At 47.9% G+C, this 18,316-nt stretch overlaps 1 protein-coding gene across 2 annotated transcripts; it reads left to right on the forward strand.

Annotated features, from left to right (window-relative positions):
• The first annotated feature begins 2,335 nt into the window (after nucleotides 1-2,335).
• atp6v1g1 (ATPase H+ transporting V1 subunit G1) lies at nucleotides 2,336-6,704 on the forward strand. Of its 2 annotated transcripts, XM_071531010.1 has the most exons (3): nucleotides 2,336-2,545; nucleotides 5,496-5,592; nucleotides 5,713-6,704. In XM_071531010.1, the coding sequence occupies exons 1-3, from the start codon at nucleotides 2,460-2,462 to the stop codon at nucleotides 5,884-5,886; spliced, it is 357 nt and encodes a 118-aa protein (XP_071387111.1). In that variant the 5' UTR covers nucleotides 2,336-2,459; the 3' UTR covers nucleotides 5,887-6,704. The 2 variants fall into 2 exon arrangements, with proteins under 2 accessions (XP_071387111.1, XP_071387112.1); XM_071531011.1 differs by lacking the exon at nucleotides 5,496-5,592 and having other exon boundaries at nucleotides 5,736-6,704.
• The last annotated feature ends 11,612 nt before the right edge of the window (nucleotides 6,705-18,316 follow it).

Below are 18,316 nucleotides of genomic sequence, written 5' to 3' on the forward strand. Positions count from 1 at the left end.
CCGGGGGCCGGGGGGGCAGTGCCGTCCCAGGACAGGCAGAAGGGCAGGAGGCCGGTCACCGGGGGCCGGGGGGGCAGTGCCGTCCCAGGACAGGGAGAAGGGCAGGAGGCCGGTCACCGGGGGCCGGGGGGGCAGTGCCGTCCCAGGACAGGGAGAAGGGCAGGAGGCCGGTCTTCGACCCTCAGAGAACCGCAGCGCTATGAAGGAGCTGCTGGCACTTAAAGTCGAGATGAAATGAAAATGCATTTTTAACCCTTTAGATCACATCCCAGGTCACATTGTGCACCTATTTAACAATATATGCCAAAAAAAATATAAAAAATCAATTTCTTTGTATTCTTATATCAAAATCCAATCATGTTTTCTTCCTGTAAAACAAAATATGCCGTGTGCTTACGTAAGCATGAACCAACCGATTTCAACCAATAATATCATGACATCCACCTGTCAATCATTCTTCAGCCTCTAGCGAGCCACACGGTCAGATGAAACCACACTTCATGTTTGGGTGGTAGCTGACAGAGCGATATGGAGAGAGAGAGGAAGAGATGTGTGTTTGGATATCGGGGCAAAAACTTTGTTTTCATTTCCAAAACAATGAGCTGAGGTCTAATTCCTTCATCTCTCCCTCGTCCTCCTGATCTAACAGGTGAGGGAGGAGTGTGTGGAGCCAGCAGTCCTCTGTAGCTCAGCTTCTCTCTGTAGCTCAGCTTCTCTCTGTAGCTCAGCTTCTCTCTGTAGCTCAGCTTCTCTCTGTAGCTCAGCTTCTCTCTGTAGCTCTGTATTACACTAAACTCTAAGCCCCGCCCACTGTTCAGCGGTCCAATCGAATGTGAAGGATTTGATTTAAATCCCTCTTGTAACTTTACACCGCTCAAATATTCTGTTTCACTGGGAAATACGTCACAGGACAGAAGCTGAAGACTTTAAGTGATCCGTCACAGATCAGTTCTGCTGGGGAAGTTCAGGATCTGCACCGACAACAACAACAACAACAACAACAACAACAACAACAACAACAACAACAACAACAACAACAACAACAACACTGTGACTGTCTTGTTTGTACAATATGTTCGATGAAGTCCAGACAACCTGCTATAAACCAAAGTATTTATTTGGTGAACCGGAGGCATGTAGGATGACTGTCTTACAGGAAGGTGAACTTCACACCCAGCTGGATGTACTATGGACCAATCACAGTCAAGCACTGCTCAGCATCCAATAGGGATCTTTGTTACCTTCTCATAGTTCTAACATTGCTGTTAAACAGGTCTACCGATATATTCTATGCGAATATTACAGTGACAGGAGTCCAGGTCTGTGGGTCCAGGTCTGTGGGTCCAGGTCTGTGGGTCCAGGTCTGTGGGTCCAGGTCTGTGGGTGCCGGTCCACAGAGTCACAGTGGACTGTGGATCCTAAACATCTGACCAGCTGGGAGCTCCGGCCCTGAGATCTGAACCAGGGAGCGAGAAGGAGAGGGAAGGAAGAGGAGGAAGAGGAGGAAGAGGAGTCTGCGGTGGAGGGGGTGAGCGCTCAGAGGAGGAAGAGGAGGAAGAGGAGTCTCCATCCTCTGAGGAGAGATCAGGACAGAAGTCATCCGCCGCCCTGGAGCCAAGCGACATGGCCGACAGCGAGCCGGGCCGGGCGTCGGAGTCAGAGGGGTCCGAAGCCGGGGCTCGGGACCCATACCCGGCACCCGGCAGGCAGACGGCCGGTCATGAGGTCACCTTCTGTGACCCAGCGTCCGCGGTCAGGGAGGAGGGGCCGAGGCTCAGCTCACGGTGTGTGTGTGGGGGGGGGGGGCAAGGCGGTGCAAGGGGCGGAGCTTATGTTACAGCAGGGTGTCAGCATGTGTACGCAGGCAGGAAGTGTTTCATTCTGAGAGCTGATATTCTTCATTTGTACACATGATATTTAAATAGGGGGATGTGGTTTATGTCTAGGAGGGAGGCCATTTTTACTAATGCTTTGTTCTGTTTTCTGGTTTGTAGGAGGTCTATGCCACTGTCTTTAAGATAGTAAATTAAATAAAAGGCCGTTTGTGAAACTGATTAGTTTAATGATTTGCCAAATGCATACAGACAGATACAGGAGCTATCCCCCTAACCTGGAAAAATAAAAACGTCCAACTGAGAAAAAAACTGGTGTTTGGCTGCCTCGCTTGGTGAGGAAGAATCACGGGACAAGTGTAACAACATGAAAAATAAAAAATAAATAACTATAAAGTCCCCGCCCGCCGCGCGCACCCCGAGCGTCAAACCCAACGCCCCCCTCCGTCTTCCGCCCTTTAAACCGCTCCTCGTGATGCCGTCACGTGACCTCCGCCGCAACGTCACGCGACATCAGCTGACTGGGGTCAAAAACAGACAGCTTCGTCTCGTCGACCTTCACTGCTTTTCTCCATTTTCTTCTTCTTCGTCTTTCTTCCAAAATCGGGAAAAACCTTTGGATCCAAGATGGCGAGCCAGTCGCAAGGCATCCAGCAGCTGCTCCAGGCCGAGAAGAGAGCGGCGGAGAAGGTGGCCGAAGCCCGCAAGCGTGAGTAGGAAGGCCGGCCAAGGAGGCGGCGGCGGCCCGTAGCTGGTTAGCCCCGGTTTTCACCGGTTAAACAAGGCGAAATAAAGTATTTTCTTTGAATGTGCGTTATGGAAATATGAAATAAATATGAAATGAACTCGTAAACTAGTAGATAAAGCAATAATAAAACGGCAAAAGCCCGGGAATATGCCTAAAACTCGGTGAATGAGATTCGGCTATCCGTCATACAAACCTCCACTGAAAAATCAGTAAAATGATGAATGCTTTGCTTTTAGGCACATTTTCATTCTGCTAGAATCAAACCGAGGCTTTTTTGAATTGTTAACGTCCGCTCTTCAGCTGTCCATGCATAAAATCCACTAAACGTACGTATTCTAGTCTGACTTTTCCCTGTTCTGAAAGCTCTGTAATGAGCGGCAGTACGAATCAGCTATAAAATTCGATATTGTATTGAAATATATTGCTGATTCGTAGATTAAATATGCGCCGAATTAAAGAGTATCTTCTACCGAAGGAGAAAGCATCGATCGAGGTTCGATTCCAGCATATGGACGTTTGCCGATACGCAAGAAAGTATAAAAATCCCCGAATTTTGAATGGAGTCTGGCGTCAGTGTTCTCCATCGGTTAACGTTACTGTTTTTTTGGGGGGGGGTTTAATCTCTCTCTCCCCCCCCCTAAGAAAAACGGAAAAGTTTTTTATTTATTTGCTTAATTTTTATTATGTATATATAGGCTAATATATATTAGAATTTTTATCATGAGTTAAAATTAGGTTTTCTATTCTTGCCGTTTCCAATGAGTCAGCCGCTAAGCATCATGGGATATCGTGAGCAGATATCTTGTGATAAAGTGTCACAGGGAATGAACAGAGAGAGAGAGATTAGCTTTGATTCAATCAACGCTCTCTCTCTCCTGTCAGTTTCAATGTCTCTCGACCATTTTTGACTCCATTCAGTTTCAGGGGCCGCGCTCACGGCCTCAGACTCTGAGTCTCGAGTGTTTTGGGCTTTTAGGTCTCAGGGAAAAACCAGCAGGCGCGCGAGGCTCTGATGCGACTGTCGTTCCTCAGAAAAGTCTTTTCTGAAGAACTTGCCCACAATTCATAGCGTATGTGACATTAATATGTAAAATATAAACATACGATTCAGGAAAAAGGAAGCTCAAGTTCAAAGTTTAGGAAGGTTTCATCACGTGCTTCTAATATAATCAGCACGTGATACAGCTGTGCGCTTTTTATTTGTGCGCATTAATCTTTATTAAGCTGTGCCTCCTATGGTTTGTGTTTCATATATGAGATGAAGATGAAGATGAAGATGACATCATATGCTAATGAAGTAGTGCAGGCTAACCTGGTAGAATAAAGAGTATTTTCTGGATCATTAATGTTGTAAACATCCAGGCCTATTTCACATTATTCAGCAACATTTGTTTTTCATTTTAGCTAAATAATGTTTAGACAAAAACACGAGCAAACTGATTGACAGGAGAGAGCAACGTCTGACGTCGTCATGGCAACACGTGACGTCACACGCTGAGTCGCTCCATCGGACCTTCGTCTCTCCATTTTGTGTCTTTCTGTAACTAAACGTCTCTCTCTCTCTCCATGTATTCTCTGTGTCTCTCGCCCTCGTCTCTCTCCTCATGTTAACTCCATGTCTCTCTCTCTCTCTCTCTCTCCTCATGTTAACTCCATGTCTCTCGCCCCTCGTCTCTCTCCTCATGTTAACTCCATGTCTCTCGCCCCTCGTCTCTCTCCTCATGTTAACTCCATGTCTCTCGCCCCTCGTCTCTCTCTCTCTCTCTCCTCATGTTAACTCCATGTCTCTCGCCCCTCGTCTCTCTCTCTCCTCATGTTAACTCCATGTCTCTCGCCCCTCGTCTCTCTCTCTCCTCATGTTAACTCCATGTCTCTCGCCCCTCGTCTCTCTCTCCTCATGTTAACTCCATGTCTCTCGCCCCTCGTCTCTCTCCTCATGTTAACTCCATGTCTCTCGCCCCTCGTCTCTCTCCTCATGTTAACTCCATGTCTCTCGCCCCTCGTCTCTCTCTCTCCTCATGTTAACTCCATGTCTCTCGCCCCTCGTCTCTCTCTCTCCTCATGTTAACTCCATGTCTCTCGCCCCTCGTCTCTCTCTCTCCTCATGTTAACTCCATGTCTCTCGCCCCTCGTCTCTCTCTCTCTCTCTCTCCTCATGTTAACTCCATGTCTCTCGCCCCTCGTCTCTCTCTCTCCTCATGTTAACTCCATGTCTCTCGCCCCTCGTCTCTCTCTCTCCTCATGTTAACTCCATGTCTCTCGCCCCTCGTCTCTCTCTCTCCTCATGTTAACTCCATGTCTCTCGCCCCTCGTCTCTCTCTCTCCTCATGTTAACTCCATGTCTCTCGCCCCTCGTCTCTCTCTCTCCTCATGTTAACTCCATGTCTCTCGCCCCTCGTCTCTCTCTCTCCTCATGTTAACTCCATGTCTCTCGCCCCTCGTCTCTCTCTCTCCTCATGTTAACTCCATGTCTCTCGCCCCTCGTCTCTCTCTCTCATGTTAACTCCATGTCTCTCGCCCCTCGTCTCTCTCTCTCCTCATGTTAACTCCATGTCTCTCGCCCCTCGTCTCTCTCTCTCCTCATGTTAACTCCATGTCTCTCGCCCCTCGTCTCTCTCTCTCATGTTAACTCCATGTCTCTCGCCCCTCGTCTCTCTCTCTCCTCATGTTAACTCCATGTCTCTCGCCCCTCGTCTCTCTCTCTCCTCATGTTAACTCCATGTCTCTCGCCCATATTAAGGTAAAGAAACATCTCCATCAGAAAGAAGATGCTCAGGCAGAGATTGACAGTGCAGACTGATCTCTCCTCTCTCTCTCTCTCTCTCTCTCTCTCTCTCTCTCTCTCTCTCTCTCTCTCTCTCTCTCTCTCTCTCTCTCTCTCTCTCTCTCTCCTCTCTCTCTCTCTCTCAGGTAAGAAACCGTCGTCTTCGTCAGGCTAAAGAAGAAGCTCAGGCAGAGATTGAACAGTATCGACTGCAGAGAGAGAAGGAGTTCAAGACCAAAGAAGCTGCGGTAAATACTCTTCTTCTACTCTTTTAATGCTGCACTCATTAGCGACATTAGCGCTAACTTGTTTTCCCTCCTCTTTTCTTCACTTCCACTTATTTTCCTCACTTACTGTCCCGACCCCAGGCTCTCGGTTCCCATGGCAACAGCGCAGTGGAGGTGGACCGCGACACGGCCGAGCGGCTCGGCCGCCTGCAGGACAGTTACCGTGGCAACCGCTCGGCGGTGCTGGGCGAGCTGCTGAGCCGCGTCTGCGACATCCGGCCCGAGTTCCACGCCAACTACCGTGTCGCCGGGTAGAGCAGCCAATCAGGAGAGAGGGAGGGGGAGGGGGAGGAGTTAGTAGGAGTTGGTAAACAAATGAAAAAAGGCAGGAAAATGGAGGAAAAACAAAGTTAGTGGTGTTAGCTGTCTTGTGTTTTTTTTTTTTTTTTTTTTTGGAGGGGAGATGACAAGAATTGTGTTTTTTTTGGTTGATTTGATTTGATCAGATGAAGAGGAAGTAAACAAAGGAAAAAAGTCTTAAAAAAAAAACAATGGAAATTAACAAACTAATCTAAACTTTGTGTTAACGTGTCCACTAGCTCGCTACATGTGTATGTTTACATAATATTTATATGTATATATTGGACTGTTCTTTTTTTTATTTGCTGGATTTTTGGTGAATTTCTTTCTTCCCTTTTTGTTTGCGAAGACCAAAAAAAAAAAAAGTCCTAATTTGGCAAAATTGGCCAAATGAGGCGTCAGTATAGAATTTAGAAAAGATAAAGATAAATTTAAAATTATTATAAATTAGTATTATTTATGCTAAATAAAATCAAAAGCGTCTTATTGGCTTTTTTTTTTTTTTGATTGGAAAATTCAACTAGCCAATTAGCATTCAGACTCCAGCTCTGTTCTCGAACCTGCCTGGTTACTGACATGACAAAAGGAAACAACAGTGAATTAACATCAGAAAAAACAGTTCTGACTTTTAAAGCAGACGAAGAGGCTTTTATTGTGAAATTCCTGTGTAGTTTTTGCCGTTTTTGCTCATTTCCGCTGTTTCCTGTGCTCATGTAACTACTTCCTGTTTCTTTGTGCTTCTGGATGTAAACAATAAAGATAAATTACATGTTTCTATTGGCTGAAACTTGGCTTGCCTTTTTTCAGGTTTTTACATGTATTTCTTTTAATTTTGCTTTCATTACATTAAGATTTTTTTTTACTCAAATTGATTATGACTAAAATAAAATACAATAAAAATCAAAAAATAAATTACAATGAAAATACAATAAAGTACCTTTACAATATGGAAAACATTTATAATTAATTCTATTATATATTTTTTGGTAACACTTTATTTGAAGGGGGGTGAATAAGGCTGACAACACTGTCGTAACTCATGACAACTGACATGAACATGAATTAAACTTTATTAATGTTTTTGACAGTGTCATTCGGTTGATAATGACACTTTCAATGCAAAGTTGACACTGTTCTAGATGTCTGGACATTAACCGAAGGGACAGAACATCATAAACATGTCATGACAGACTTCATTATCAAAATGATCAAACACAAATAAACCCTTTGGTTGAATGTGTTAACATTACATTAAACTGTCTGTCAGGAGACCATCAGAACTGTCGTGAGTGTTTTCCCTGAACTCAAGTACACTGGTAGAATTTGGACGTTCCATAAAGATATAAAGTGTTATTACACTAAAACTGCAGTGTTGAAAACGACCCAGATTGGGTCGTTTTCAGTCACACCTACTTGCAGACCTACTTCAACACACATTCAAGTTTTGGTAATGCAAGTCATCAAGTGGGAAGACTGGCACATCCAAAAAACATCCTGTATGTCCAGTTATCTACACGCTGCCTCAAGTCCAGAAACCTAAAACCAATCAGAATAATTATCCAGGTGGACCAGGAGCAGGTGTAACTTCTCAGTTGGAGCCGCTCTCTGTCTTTGTGGATTCCTTTATCAAGCCATATGTGTCATCTCTTCCTTCGTACATAAGAGACTCTGTAGACTTCATCAAGAAGATTTCAGAAGTCAAAGATTTAAATAGTGAATGTTTTCTGGTCACATTTGATGTCAAAAGTGTGTATACCAGCATCCCCCACCAGGGGGGGTGGCAGCACTGTCACATTATTTGGAAGATAGACCTAATGCTCTTATTGTTGAATTGGCTGAAGACGTACTAAGTTATAATTACTTCAGCTTAGAAGATGAGTATTATTATTATTATCTTCAGGTGGGTGGCACAGCTGTGGGAGCCCCCTAGCACCTAGCTAGGCTGATCTTTATGTGGGTCTTTTTGAAGAGAGATTTGTATATAACCCTATTGAGAATCCATTCCTAAGGAATATTCTTAAATGGTATCGCTATTGATGACATTTACTGCCTTTTTCAGGGAACAGCAGATGAACTACATGATTTTACAAGATTACTGAATGAAAAAGATCCCAATCTTAGGTTTACAATGGAATACGGTGCCAAAAAGGTCAATTTCCTAGATATGTGGGTCGAAAAAGTAGATCTCTGTACAGGAAAGAAACAGAAACACATTGTTGATGGCAAACAGTTTCCACCCTTCTTCCCAAGAGCCAGTTTTGCAGGCTCAGACGTATTTTCCTGATGACTATATAGAAAAGCTACAGACATGAAACAAAGGTTCACTGAGCGTGGTTATCTCTTCCCCTGAGGCCTTTAAACAGCTTTAGACCTCATGAAGGACTCTCACAAAAGAGTCTTCCCAAAAAGAAGAATCATTCAGTCATGTTCAGTACTACATATACCCCTAATGCTCACAAATTAGGCACGATCATTAAAAAATGCTGGCATATACTATCATCAGATCCTACAGTGTCAGCTGACCTTAGAGAACCTCCCCTTATAGTTTATAGAAGGTGACGTAATCCAAGGGAAAGACCAGTACACTGATTCTCAACCTTTTTCATATCATGGATCCTAGTTTTGTCCACATTAGGGCCACAGACCCCATTTGATGAGATTTTGTCTCTGACCCAAATCTGAGAATGTTTTTATTGTCAGATATGATTTTGTCCAGAACTCCATGACTGTCTGTATTGTAGGTAGAGAGAAAACAGAGAAACTGATCAGAACATCATTCTGCTGCTTTCTCTAACTGTGTTCACTTCTTGTAAATGAAATAATGCTGAAGTTTAACAATTCATTAATTTACTGGGGACCCTCTGGAACCCCTTCAAGGACCACTGGTGGTCCCCGGACCCCACGTTGAGAACCACTGGACTAGTACATGCCTGTCAGGGGAGCAGAGACTAGGACCCAAATGCAAGACCGGCAGAGACAGAACTTGATAAAAGTAGACCTTTAATAGCTGAAGTAAAGCAGAGGAACAAAAAGAAGGCAGGCGATCCAAAAAGGGAAAAAAACAAAACAGGCCGACAGGCAAAACAAAAACCAAACCTGGCCGGTAACAAGGCAGAAGATCTCCACATGGAACACAGCAGACGAACTGGCAAGGACTACAAGGAACCAAGACCAGCCCTGCGTTCCAAATCTCATACTTTTTCTTTTTACTACACTACGTACTACATCTGCCCTTAGAAAGTATGTACTGTGCATGTAGTAGGCAGACAGTTGGGACATACTATTTCGTCATCACATTGCGTCTTGAACTTTGACCCTCTTGCTTATATATCCGTCGCAGTAATACGGTTGCAGTTTGTTTGTTTTGTTTTTTTCTCTCTCTGGCGGCTCAGCATGCGGCTCAGTCGAAGTGACGTGTCTTCCGCTGCGCAGAGGATTGTGGGTCAGAATAGCCAAAAAAGCATGCTGGCCTGCATACTGCAAAATTCGACCGGATGTAGTAGGGCATCCGGGTATTTTCTGGCATACTGCATTGACATGCATGAATTGGGACATGCTAAATCTTTTTCTGGCATACTAAATAGTATGGAAGTATGGGTATTGGAACGCACCCCAGATATACACACAGACTGAAACACATGAGGGACAGCTGGCTGGCAGGGGAGAGTCTGGGAGCTGATTGGCTGATGACCGGCAGGAGAAAGCAGAACAAGGACACAAGACTAATGGGCTGATGACAGACAGGTGTGGTGGAAGCAGGAGGGAGGAACAGGTGATGAGGGGAAGTCTGAGGACATCTGGTGGACAGGTGGAGAATGGCAGGACTGGGGAGTGAAAGGAGCAGGAGAGGCAGGCAAAGGAGGGTTAGGGTGGAGGGTTAGGGTGGAGGGTTAGGGTGGAGGGTTAGGGTGGAGGGTTAGCAGGGTGGATGAGCAGGATGAGCCCCTGCCGGCTCATATGGGGTTAAAAGATGTAAAAGGTAACTAGGAGCCAGGCCATGAAGTGCCTTAAAATCACTTCTGAAATGTACAGGCAGCGGATGGGTTGACTGACATTAGCAATTTGGCGTCATTGCTGGTGTTTGTGAGATACTGGAACGGTGATTTTCACGAAGATAGAACAACAGCAGCCGAGTGCTTTCGCTGACTCGACATTTACTGATTTCACGAACCCAAGTCTAGTGAACGTTGTGGCTAATCAGGAAGGCGAGCTGGCGTATGTCAGAGATCCGGATCCAATGGGAGCACCGGATCAGGTAATGAGGCCCCCTCGGCAGAACTGGCAGGGTAATGTGTGATATGGATAGACGTTTATATTCCTTAAAGGAACAGTTTCAGTCATTAGCTCCTCCCCCATGCCAGCTGAAACTCTTTTGTTAGTCCATCCAGCGTCCTGAGCTCCACAGCAGAACTGTGTAGCAGCCGTCTCCAAAACAGCTGAAGTTGCTGGGGTCCTGTCTTCAGAGTTAAAAAAAATAACAGAAAATAACCATAAAATGTCTCCATGCAGCTCTTAAAGCATAATCCAAGTCTCCTGAAGCCAAACGATCGCAAAGTGACTTGAAAAGACATTTACGTCATTATTTAGCTGAAGTCGCCACTCTAGCTGTTGTTTTAAAAAAAAAAACATCATGTTTACGGCACCCGGGCCTTGACAGGTAAGACGAGCTCGAATTACCAGAAACAAGACTTCCGGTTTGGCTGTTTAGCCTTCAAAATAAAAGCACAAGAATGTAGAATGTAGAAATAACTGTTTGAAACCAATTTGTTTAATCGTCAAATTCAATAATATCAATGTTTGATGTCCGCTTTAGTCTCTGTTCTGTATGTATTCTGCACAGTGTAATATAGAAGCATTTGTCTAGACTTCCAGGGTTTATGGGGTCAGACTGTTACAAAGCCAGAGAATTGCATTGCCATCCAGCCAGTTCCAAAGCCTGTCCAAGGGGCGGGTTACGCAGCAGATTCCACCCAGAGTGCTGAGGTAGATGAAATAGCCAGAGCTCAGGCAGAGGAGGTAGAGATACAGCAGTTGATTCGTTTGGGGGTGGGCAATGCAGAAAACTTCCAGATGATCCTGCTTTACGGAGGTATGCCCCAGTATGGTCACAGTTACAGATTCAGGGCCCCTGGTTGGTGAGGGGACCCCCTGCTAATTCAGATGCTGCCTCACAGGTACAGGCTTCCCCACACATTGGTACCCAGAGTGTTGGCTCAGCTACACAATTCGACAACAGGGGGGCATTAGGGAGTGCAGAAACTACAGGCAAAAGTTAAAGACCGTTTCTACTGGCCCGGGTGGTTTAGGGATGTAAAGCAGTGGTGGAGGGAATGTGTGGATTGTGCCTCACGTAAAACACAAGGGCCATCCCCTTGCGCCCCACTTCAATCTGTTGTTGTGTCAAGGCCTCAGGAACAGGTAGCCTTGGATATTTTGGGACCCCTACCTGAGACCACTGCTAAAAATAAGTATATCTTGGTAGTGGGGGACTATTTTTCTAGATGGACGGAGGCATTTCCCCTCCCTAACCAAGAGGCCCATACCATCGCTAAAGTGTTGGCAGAGCAATGGGTGTGTCACTTTGGTTCATCACACTGATCAGGGCTGTAACTTTGAGTCTAATCTGTTTCAGGAGTTGTGCAGATTGCTAAACATTCATAAGACTCAGACTTCAGCATATCACCCCCAGTCAGATGGGTTAATTGAACGCTTTAATCGCACCCTTCTGTCAATGTTGTCCTTATTTGTGGAGGATAACCAGGCAAACTGGGATACATTACTGCCATATGTTATGATGGCATATCGCAGCAGTGTCCATGCCAGCACAGGGTTTACTCCTTACAAGGTGCTATTTGGGCAAGAGATTGTGCTACCAGTTGACATCATGTTACATCTAGGAGATAAAGAGAGGTTTTCGTCAGCCAATCAATATATCACAAGCTTAGCAGGTGTTGGTCTTTCCTGTTCAGCCTCCAGACCGTAGTCGGGAAGCACAGGGGAATCTCTTTTGTCCTCCAGGGCCGAAGTCTACCTTGCTTCGGGACCAACTCCCCTTCACTCTCACAGCAGTTGCAAAAGACAGCACCCAGGGTCACCACCTTGGCCTTGAGACACTGCAGTATTTATTTCATGACAACCGTAACTTTCGCCATACATTTATTTGCTACCTGCTACAGCTTGCTAACTTCTCTGCTGCACTTTTCCCTTCCGCTCCCATTTATTTACGTCACACACAGCGCTCTCTCTCTCTCTCGCTCCACCACACACTCGCTACGTAAAAACACTCCGCACCGCCCTATTCTCATAAAGGGGCTACGCTGCTCCTATAACACTACCCCCACTCTGGATGGCAATTTTAACACAATTCCACTCCAGCAAAGTAACATACATCAACATGTGTCTTCTTTTTTTTTTTTTACATGCATAAGGGTATACAGTCCTCATTTGCATTCAGTCCATTTGAGAGGATTAAGTATAACCACTAGCCTTCAAGTCCTTTGCAAGTGGGGCAATAGCAAAAGGTACAGCTTCTCAGTGCAGATGCAATCATGTAGCAGTCCATTTTTTTCAGTGTGCACATATTACAGTGGAGCATAACAAACCCTGAAAAAGGCATTAATAACACCCATTGTACAGGCTACGACTTATTCTGAGCTCTAAATTGGTAATCAGGAGCATTATAAACTAAACTTATCTGTATTACTCAAAATATTACCTTTAACAGAAAAATATCACAAATACAGCTTTTGGTCACAGTGCATATGGTAATTAAACCACTACTCAAGTTTTTTTTTTTTCTGTATAGAAAAACATATAAAATTAACAATTAGCTTGAACAGTAGCAAAACAGTACAAAACCGTTGACCTCATTTTAACCCTGAAAATGGTCCTTTAAACTCTGGAAACTGTCCATGAACTGTGGAACTCAGTGAACCACCCACTCACCATACCTGGCGGGTAGTCTTCGCTGGCGGCTCGGTCTTTGAGAACGATGGCTCGGATGATGTTGCTCTGCCACACCACCCCCACTAACCTGAGAGTCCCCAGGAGCAGCAGCGTCCAGATGAGGAGAGGTGGAAGGGAGTGAAGCGGCAGCTGCAGGAAGGTCCACTGCTGGATCTGATGAGGCGCAGCTGGAGACTTCCTCAGCGTCAGTGTTGGAGAACAGCTGGGATAGACCCAGGATAGGGTCTGCAGGATCCACGTCCAAGGCTGGGGGTGACACCTCCATAGGTGTCCAGCTCCGAGCCTGCTCCATGGCCCAGGCGTTGTCCAGTGGGTCGCGACAGCGATAGGGCTTCAGTTGATCATGGTGAACCACTTTCACCTTGGTCTTTGGGCCTTTCTGGATGCGATACACCAGATCATCCAAATGTCCCAGGACGAAGTATGGTCCTTCGTACGATGGGAGAAACTTTCTGACCTTGTTCTTGACTTTCTGTTTGCCTTTGATTAGGTACCACACAGCATCACCAACCTGGTACTGTGTGCGGCAGCAGTTTTTATCATATTGTCTCTTTGCACGTTTCACAGACTCACCGAGAGCATCTCTGGCGATTTGATGCGCCAGCTCCAGGCGCTCTCGGGTGTGTTGGACATACTCAGGGGCTGAAGGGGCTGTGTCAGGGTCCAGAGGTAGGCCAGCTACCAGGTCCACTGGCTCACTCACTTCTCGGCCAAACATCATGAAATTGGGAGTGAAACCAGTTGCAGTGTGCTTTGTCGCTCTGTAGGCCATTACAGCATAGGGGATCATGAGGTCCCAATCCCAGTGGCAACGCTCGGCTGTTGTGGCCAGAATCTTTTGCAGGGTGGCATTGAATCTTTCGACCTGGCCGTCAGACTGAGGTCGGAAGGGTGTGGTGTGCGTTTTCTCAATACCGAACAGCATGCACATTTTCTGGAACACTTCGGACTCAAAGTTCCGGCCTTGGTCGCTGTGCAGCGTCTGTGGTGCTCCGAAACGGCACACCCACTCTGAGGCCAGCACTTCAGCCACAGTTACAGCCTGCTCATTGGGTAGGGGGAAAGCTTCCACCCATTTTGTGAAATAGTCTTGTATCACGAGCACATAGCAGTTGTTGCGCTCTGTCTCGTTCAGTGGCCCCATGATGTCCAAGGCAATGCGCTCCATTGGGGCTCCCACTCGAACAGTACCCATGGGGGCTTGTGGTCTCTTACGGGGCCTGGCTTTGGACGCGCAGCTGGTACAGGTGCTGCACCAGAGGGCGACGTCCTCTCTCATTCGGTACCAGAAGTATCGGGTCTGCAGCCGGGCTACAGTGCGCTCCACACCAAAATGTCCACCTACTTGCCCGTCATGCATTTGTCTCATGACGCCAGGCCGGAAGACATGAGGCAGCACAACTTGTGGGTAGAACTGGGTGTCGTCCAGGCAGTAGAACCGCCTAACCAGTATTCCATCTCGGATGTAGAGCCGCTTCCACTGGCTCCAATATGTCTTTGTGGCTGGGCTGCATGGGGAGACTGTTACCCATGGGGGGCGCTCTCCGCTGGCCTCCATCCATGTCCTGATAGGTGCAATATCTGGATCAGCTTCCTGAGCCTGTTGCAGCTCCTCTGGGGACCAGCCACAAAACAGCTCAGCGTTGTTGGTCTTAGTCAGGTAGATTCTCTCAGGGGGCTTTAAGTTGTCCGTGTCAGCAGGCGAAGTTTCGTCTACCCCCACTGGACTCAGCATCATCGGGTTGATGTCAGAGTCCAACTCGCACTGCACAGCCTGGTGACGGACGTTCACTGGATGAAGGGAGGGGCCTGGCAGCTTACATGGACAGGACTGGCGGCAGGGTCTCCTGGAGAGGCTGTCTGCGTTGCTGTGCAACCGGCCGGGGCGATGGATGATCTCAAAGTCGTATTCGCCGAGTCTCTCGAGCCACCTGGCGAGCTGTCCCTCAGGCTCCTTCATTTTTGTTAGCCACCGAAGGCTGCTGTGGTCGGTGCGCACGATAGAGGGCCGCCCCAGGATATACTGACGAAAATGTGATGTGAACTCCACCACGGCCAGCAGTTCTCTCCGTGTGGTGCAGTAATTCTGTTCAGTTTTGGACAGTTTGCGACTCCCATAGGCCAGCACACGCTCCGTGCCCTGCTGAACTTGTGAGAGGACGGCGCCGATGCCAACATCGCTTGCGTCGGTGTCCAGTATCATGTTGCCATGGTCGAGTGGATAACCCAAGACTGGTGCGGTAGTTAGCAGGCGCTTGAGTTCATTGAATGCCGCCTGGCATTCCTCAGTCCACTGAAACCGTGCGTGCTTCTTTGTCAGGGCATGGAGGGGCTCTGCTATGGAAGCAAAGTCTCTTACAAACCGCCGATAGTATGATGCAAGACCGATGAATCTGCGGACCTCCTGGAGCGATGTTGGCGTCGGCCACTCCTGCACCTTCTGGACTTTGCTGGGGTCGGTGGCCACACCATCCTCCGAGACAATGTGGCCCAGGTAGGCTACCTGGCGGCGGAAGAGGCAGCACTTAGCAGGCTTCAGTTTCAGGTTGGCCTGGTGGAGTCGATTGAAAACCTGGCCCAGCCGCTCCAGCATCTCTGACACGTCCCTGCCCAGCACAATTATGTCGTCCAAGTAGACCAGGCAGGTCTCCCACTGCATGCCAGCCAAGACGCGGTCCATCAGTCGCTGGAATGTCGCCGGAGCATTGCACAGCCCGAACGGCATGACATTCCACTCGAACAGTCCATTTCTGGTGCAGAAGGCCGCTGCTTTGCGTGCTCTGGGGGTCAGCTCGACTTGCCAGTAGCCGGAGGTGAGGTCCAGTGTGCTGAACCATTTGGCAGTGGAGAGGGTGTCCAGTGTGTCTTGGATGCGGGGCAACGGGTACGCATCTTTAATGGTGCCGTCGTTCAAGGCTCTATAATCTATGCAGAGGCGGTACGTCCCGTCCTTTTTACGCACCATCACTATAGGCGATGCCCAGCTGCTGTGGCTGCGGCGGGCCAGTCCCGCTTCCAAGCTCTGTTGTATCTGTTGGTCAGCATTCTGCTGTTTCTCCCACGCCATCCGGCGTGGTGGTTGTTTAACTGGGATGCCTGGCTGGGTTATAATGTCATGCTGCACCAAGCTGGTGCGGCCGAGGTCATTGGGACCAGTAGAGAACACACTGCCATAGGTGCGCAGCAGCTGTGCCAGCTGGAGCTGCTCCTCTGTTTTAAGCTCAGTAGAACTCTGGGCATAGAGCTCCTGCAGGTGCTGGGGAACAGTGGGGGAGCTAGTGACAGTCTGTCCTGGTTGGTCTGTGGTGTCTGCAGGCTGCAGGGCTTTGGCAGGGTGGAGAAACCCTGCGATGGCCCCCTTTTTGATGGTTACAGCAGTGTTTCCAGGATTGAAGATGCGGAGGGGCACAGCTTTAAAGGGCTGAGCTTCCACCAGGACACGGGCGACCAGCACTCTGTGTTTCTCGACGAAGCCTTTGGTGGGGCTCAGCATCACCTCCCCTTTAACTGGTTCCCTGAAGTGGGTGTGGCCTCGTACTAGATACTCCTGTCCAGCCTCCAGCACCACAGTCCGGGCTACTCTCACTGCATGTGCCTTTGGCTTGCTTTGTGAGTGGAAATACGGCACTTCCTCACCGAACAGCACAATGCGGTGGTTTCCAAAATCAAGGCGTGCTTGGGCTTGGGTCAGGAATGGGTGGCCTAGCAGAGCCTCATCACCAGCTATGTCAGCAACCAGGAAATGCACGCTCACCTGGCGGTTGTTGATCTGAACAGGGACATGAGCTTCACCAAGCACAGGTACATCACCAGGCCCGACACCAAGCAGAGTCTCTGCAATTGATGGCTGGAGTGGAGGCCGGACATCTGGGTGAATAGCGTTGTAGTGGCGCAGAGGCAACACACTTTTCCGTGCCCCACTGTCCAAAACAGCGCACACTTCCAGTTCATGCACGAGCATGTGAATGCTCATTTCTTGAACTTGAGCCTTAAGGTGAAGCACAGTAGGTTCTGGGGTTTCAGGGGAGGCTGTGAAAGCTTGGGCTCTGATAGTCTTCTTTGGTGAGGGACAATTTCTCCTCATGTGACCCAGGCCTGAGCAGTTATGACAGCGAATCTCCTCCCATTTAATGTCTTTACGGCCTCTCCATTTATGTGGTGTGTGGTTGGATTCAGGAAAAGCGTGTTGGAGGTGTGGGTTGGGGTCAGGAGGCTTAGGCTTCCAGCTGGCGACTGGGGATGCTGCAGCAGTCTCTGCTTCCTCCTCCCCGGTTCCTTCCCTGATCACAGCAGCACGGGGCCTCCGTTCAGTCATGCTACGTGCCCCTGAGTGCATGAGGCTGGTGACATATGACGCTGCCCGCTTGGTGGTTTCATGGCGGCGGGCAATGTCATAGGCTTGGGCTAGTGTGTGGGGCCGCTGTTCTAACAGTTTCTGTACTATTTCTGCATCCCCTACAGCGTTAGTGAAAACTTCAACGCCTATGGCGTCCTGCTCAGTCTCAGTCCTGTTGTTGTAGGCTACTGACACTTTCCCATATATGTCATCTCTTAAAACATGAAGAGCCTCACCCAGTTTGCGGACACGCTGTCTCAGTTCAATAGCCACTGCAGTGGCATGCTCCGAAGAAGGGCCGTATGCAGTCTCCATTTCCTCCACCAGGCGGCTGTAATCCCACTGTGAAGACCGGGGATTTCTGTGGATGATCGCCCCTGCTGCACCCACCAGGCAGAACTTTAAGTGGACAGCCATAGTCTTTTCTGACCAATAATTAGCTTTAGCGCAGCTCTCAAACCTGTGCAGGAACTCTTTCCATGGGGTGGTGCCATCATACTGACCAGGACGTAAGGTGGGGACTCTTTCTCTGTGATCGTAGTCTTCCTCACTCTCAGACGAAAGCTGGTGTACATGGTGAATCCGGCGTGCACGTGATTTGGGGCGCTCACATTTGGGGAAAGAGCCCTTTAACTGTACAGTCTGACTATGTCCTTGCTCTGGTGAATGTCTATAGTTAGTGTCTTCTGGTGGGTTACAGCAAGAGGTGTGCAGCCCTGGGCATGTGGAGTATGGGGGATAACAGGATACGGGTGTGCTCTGGATGAAACTCCCCGGATGGGCAGGGGAAAAGGGGTTTGCAATAGTAGCAGCTGGTGGCATAGCTGTGTTGTGCATCTTTAATGGCTGGGCATGAGTTTGGTGGTTATGCACATGGTAGCATGGGTCTTTGCTTTGTATGTTGGCCACACAGTCTTGAAAACAGTAACTGTCCCCGTTATCATCAACAAAGGGGTTTGTGCTTACTAACCTTGGCTGAGTGGGCTCATATGGTGTATGAATCGCCCCTCGCCTCATTTCAACTGGCTCTTCTTCACAGAGGAAGGGGTTAAAATGTCCACCTCTTTCATTTCTTCTATTCAC

The sequence above is a fragment of the Centroberyx affinis genome, unplaced genomic scaffold, assembly GCF_046629955.1.
Source record: "Centroberyx affinis isolate AG114_WGS23_722 - 3 ecotype Tasmania unplaced genomic scaffold, CSIRO-AGI_Caff_v1 ptg002016l_1, whole genome shotgun sequence".
Classification (NCBI taxonomy): Eukaryota; Metazoa; Chordata; class Actinopteri; order Beryciformes; family Berycidae; genus Centroberyx; species Centroberyx affinis.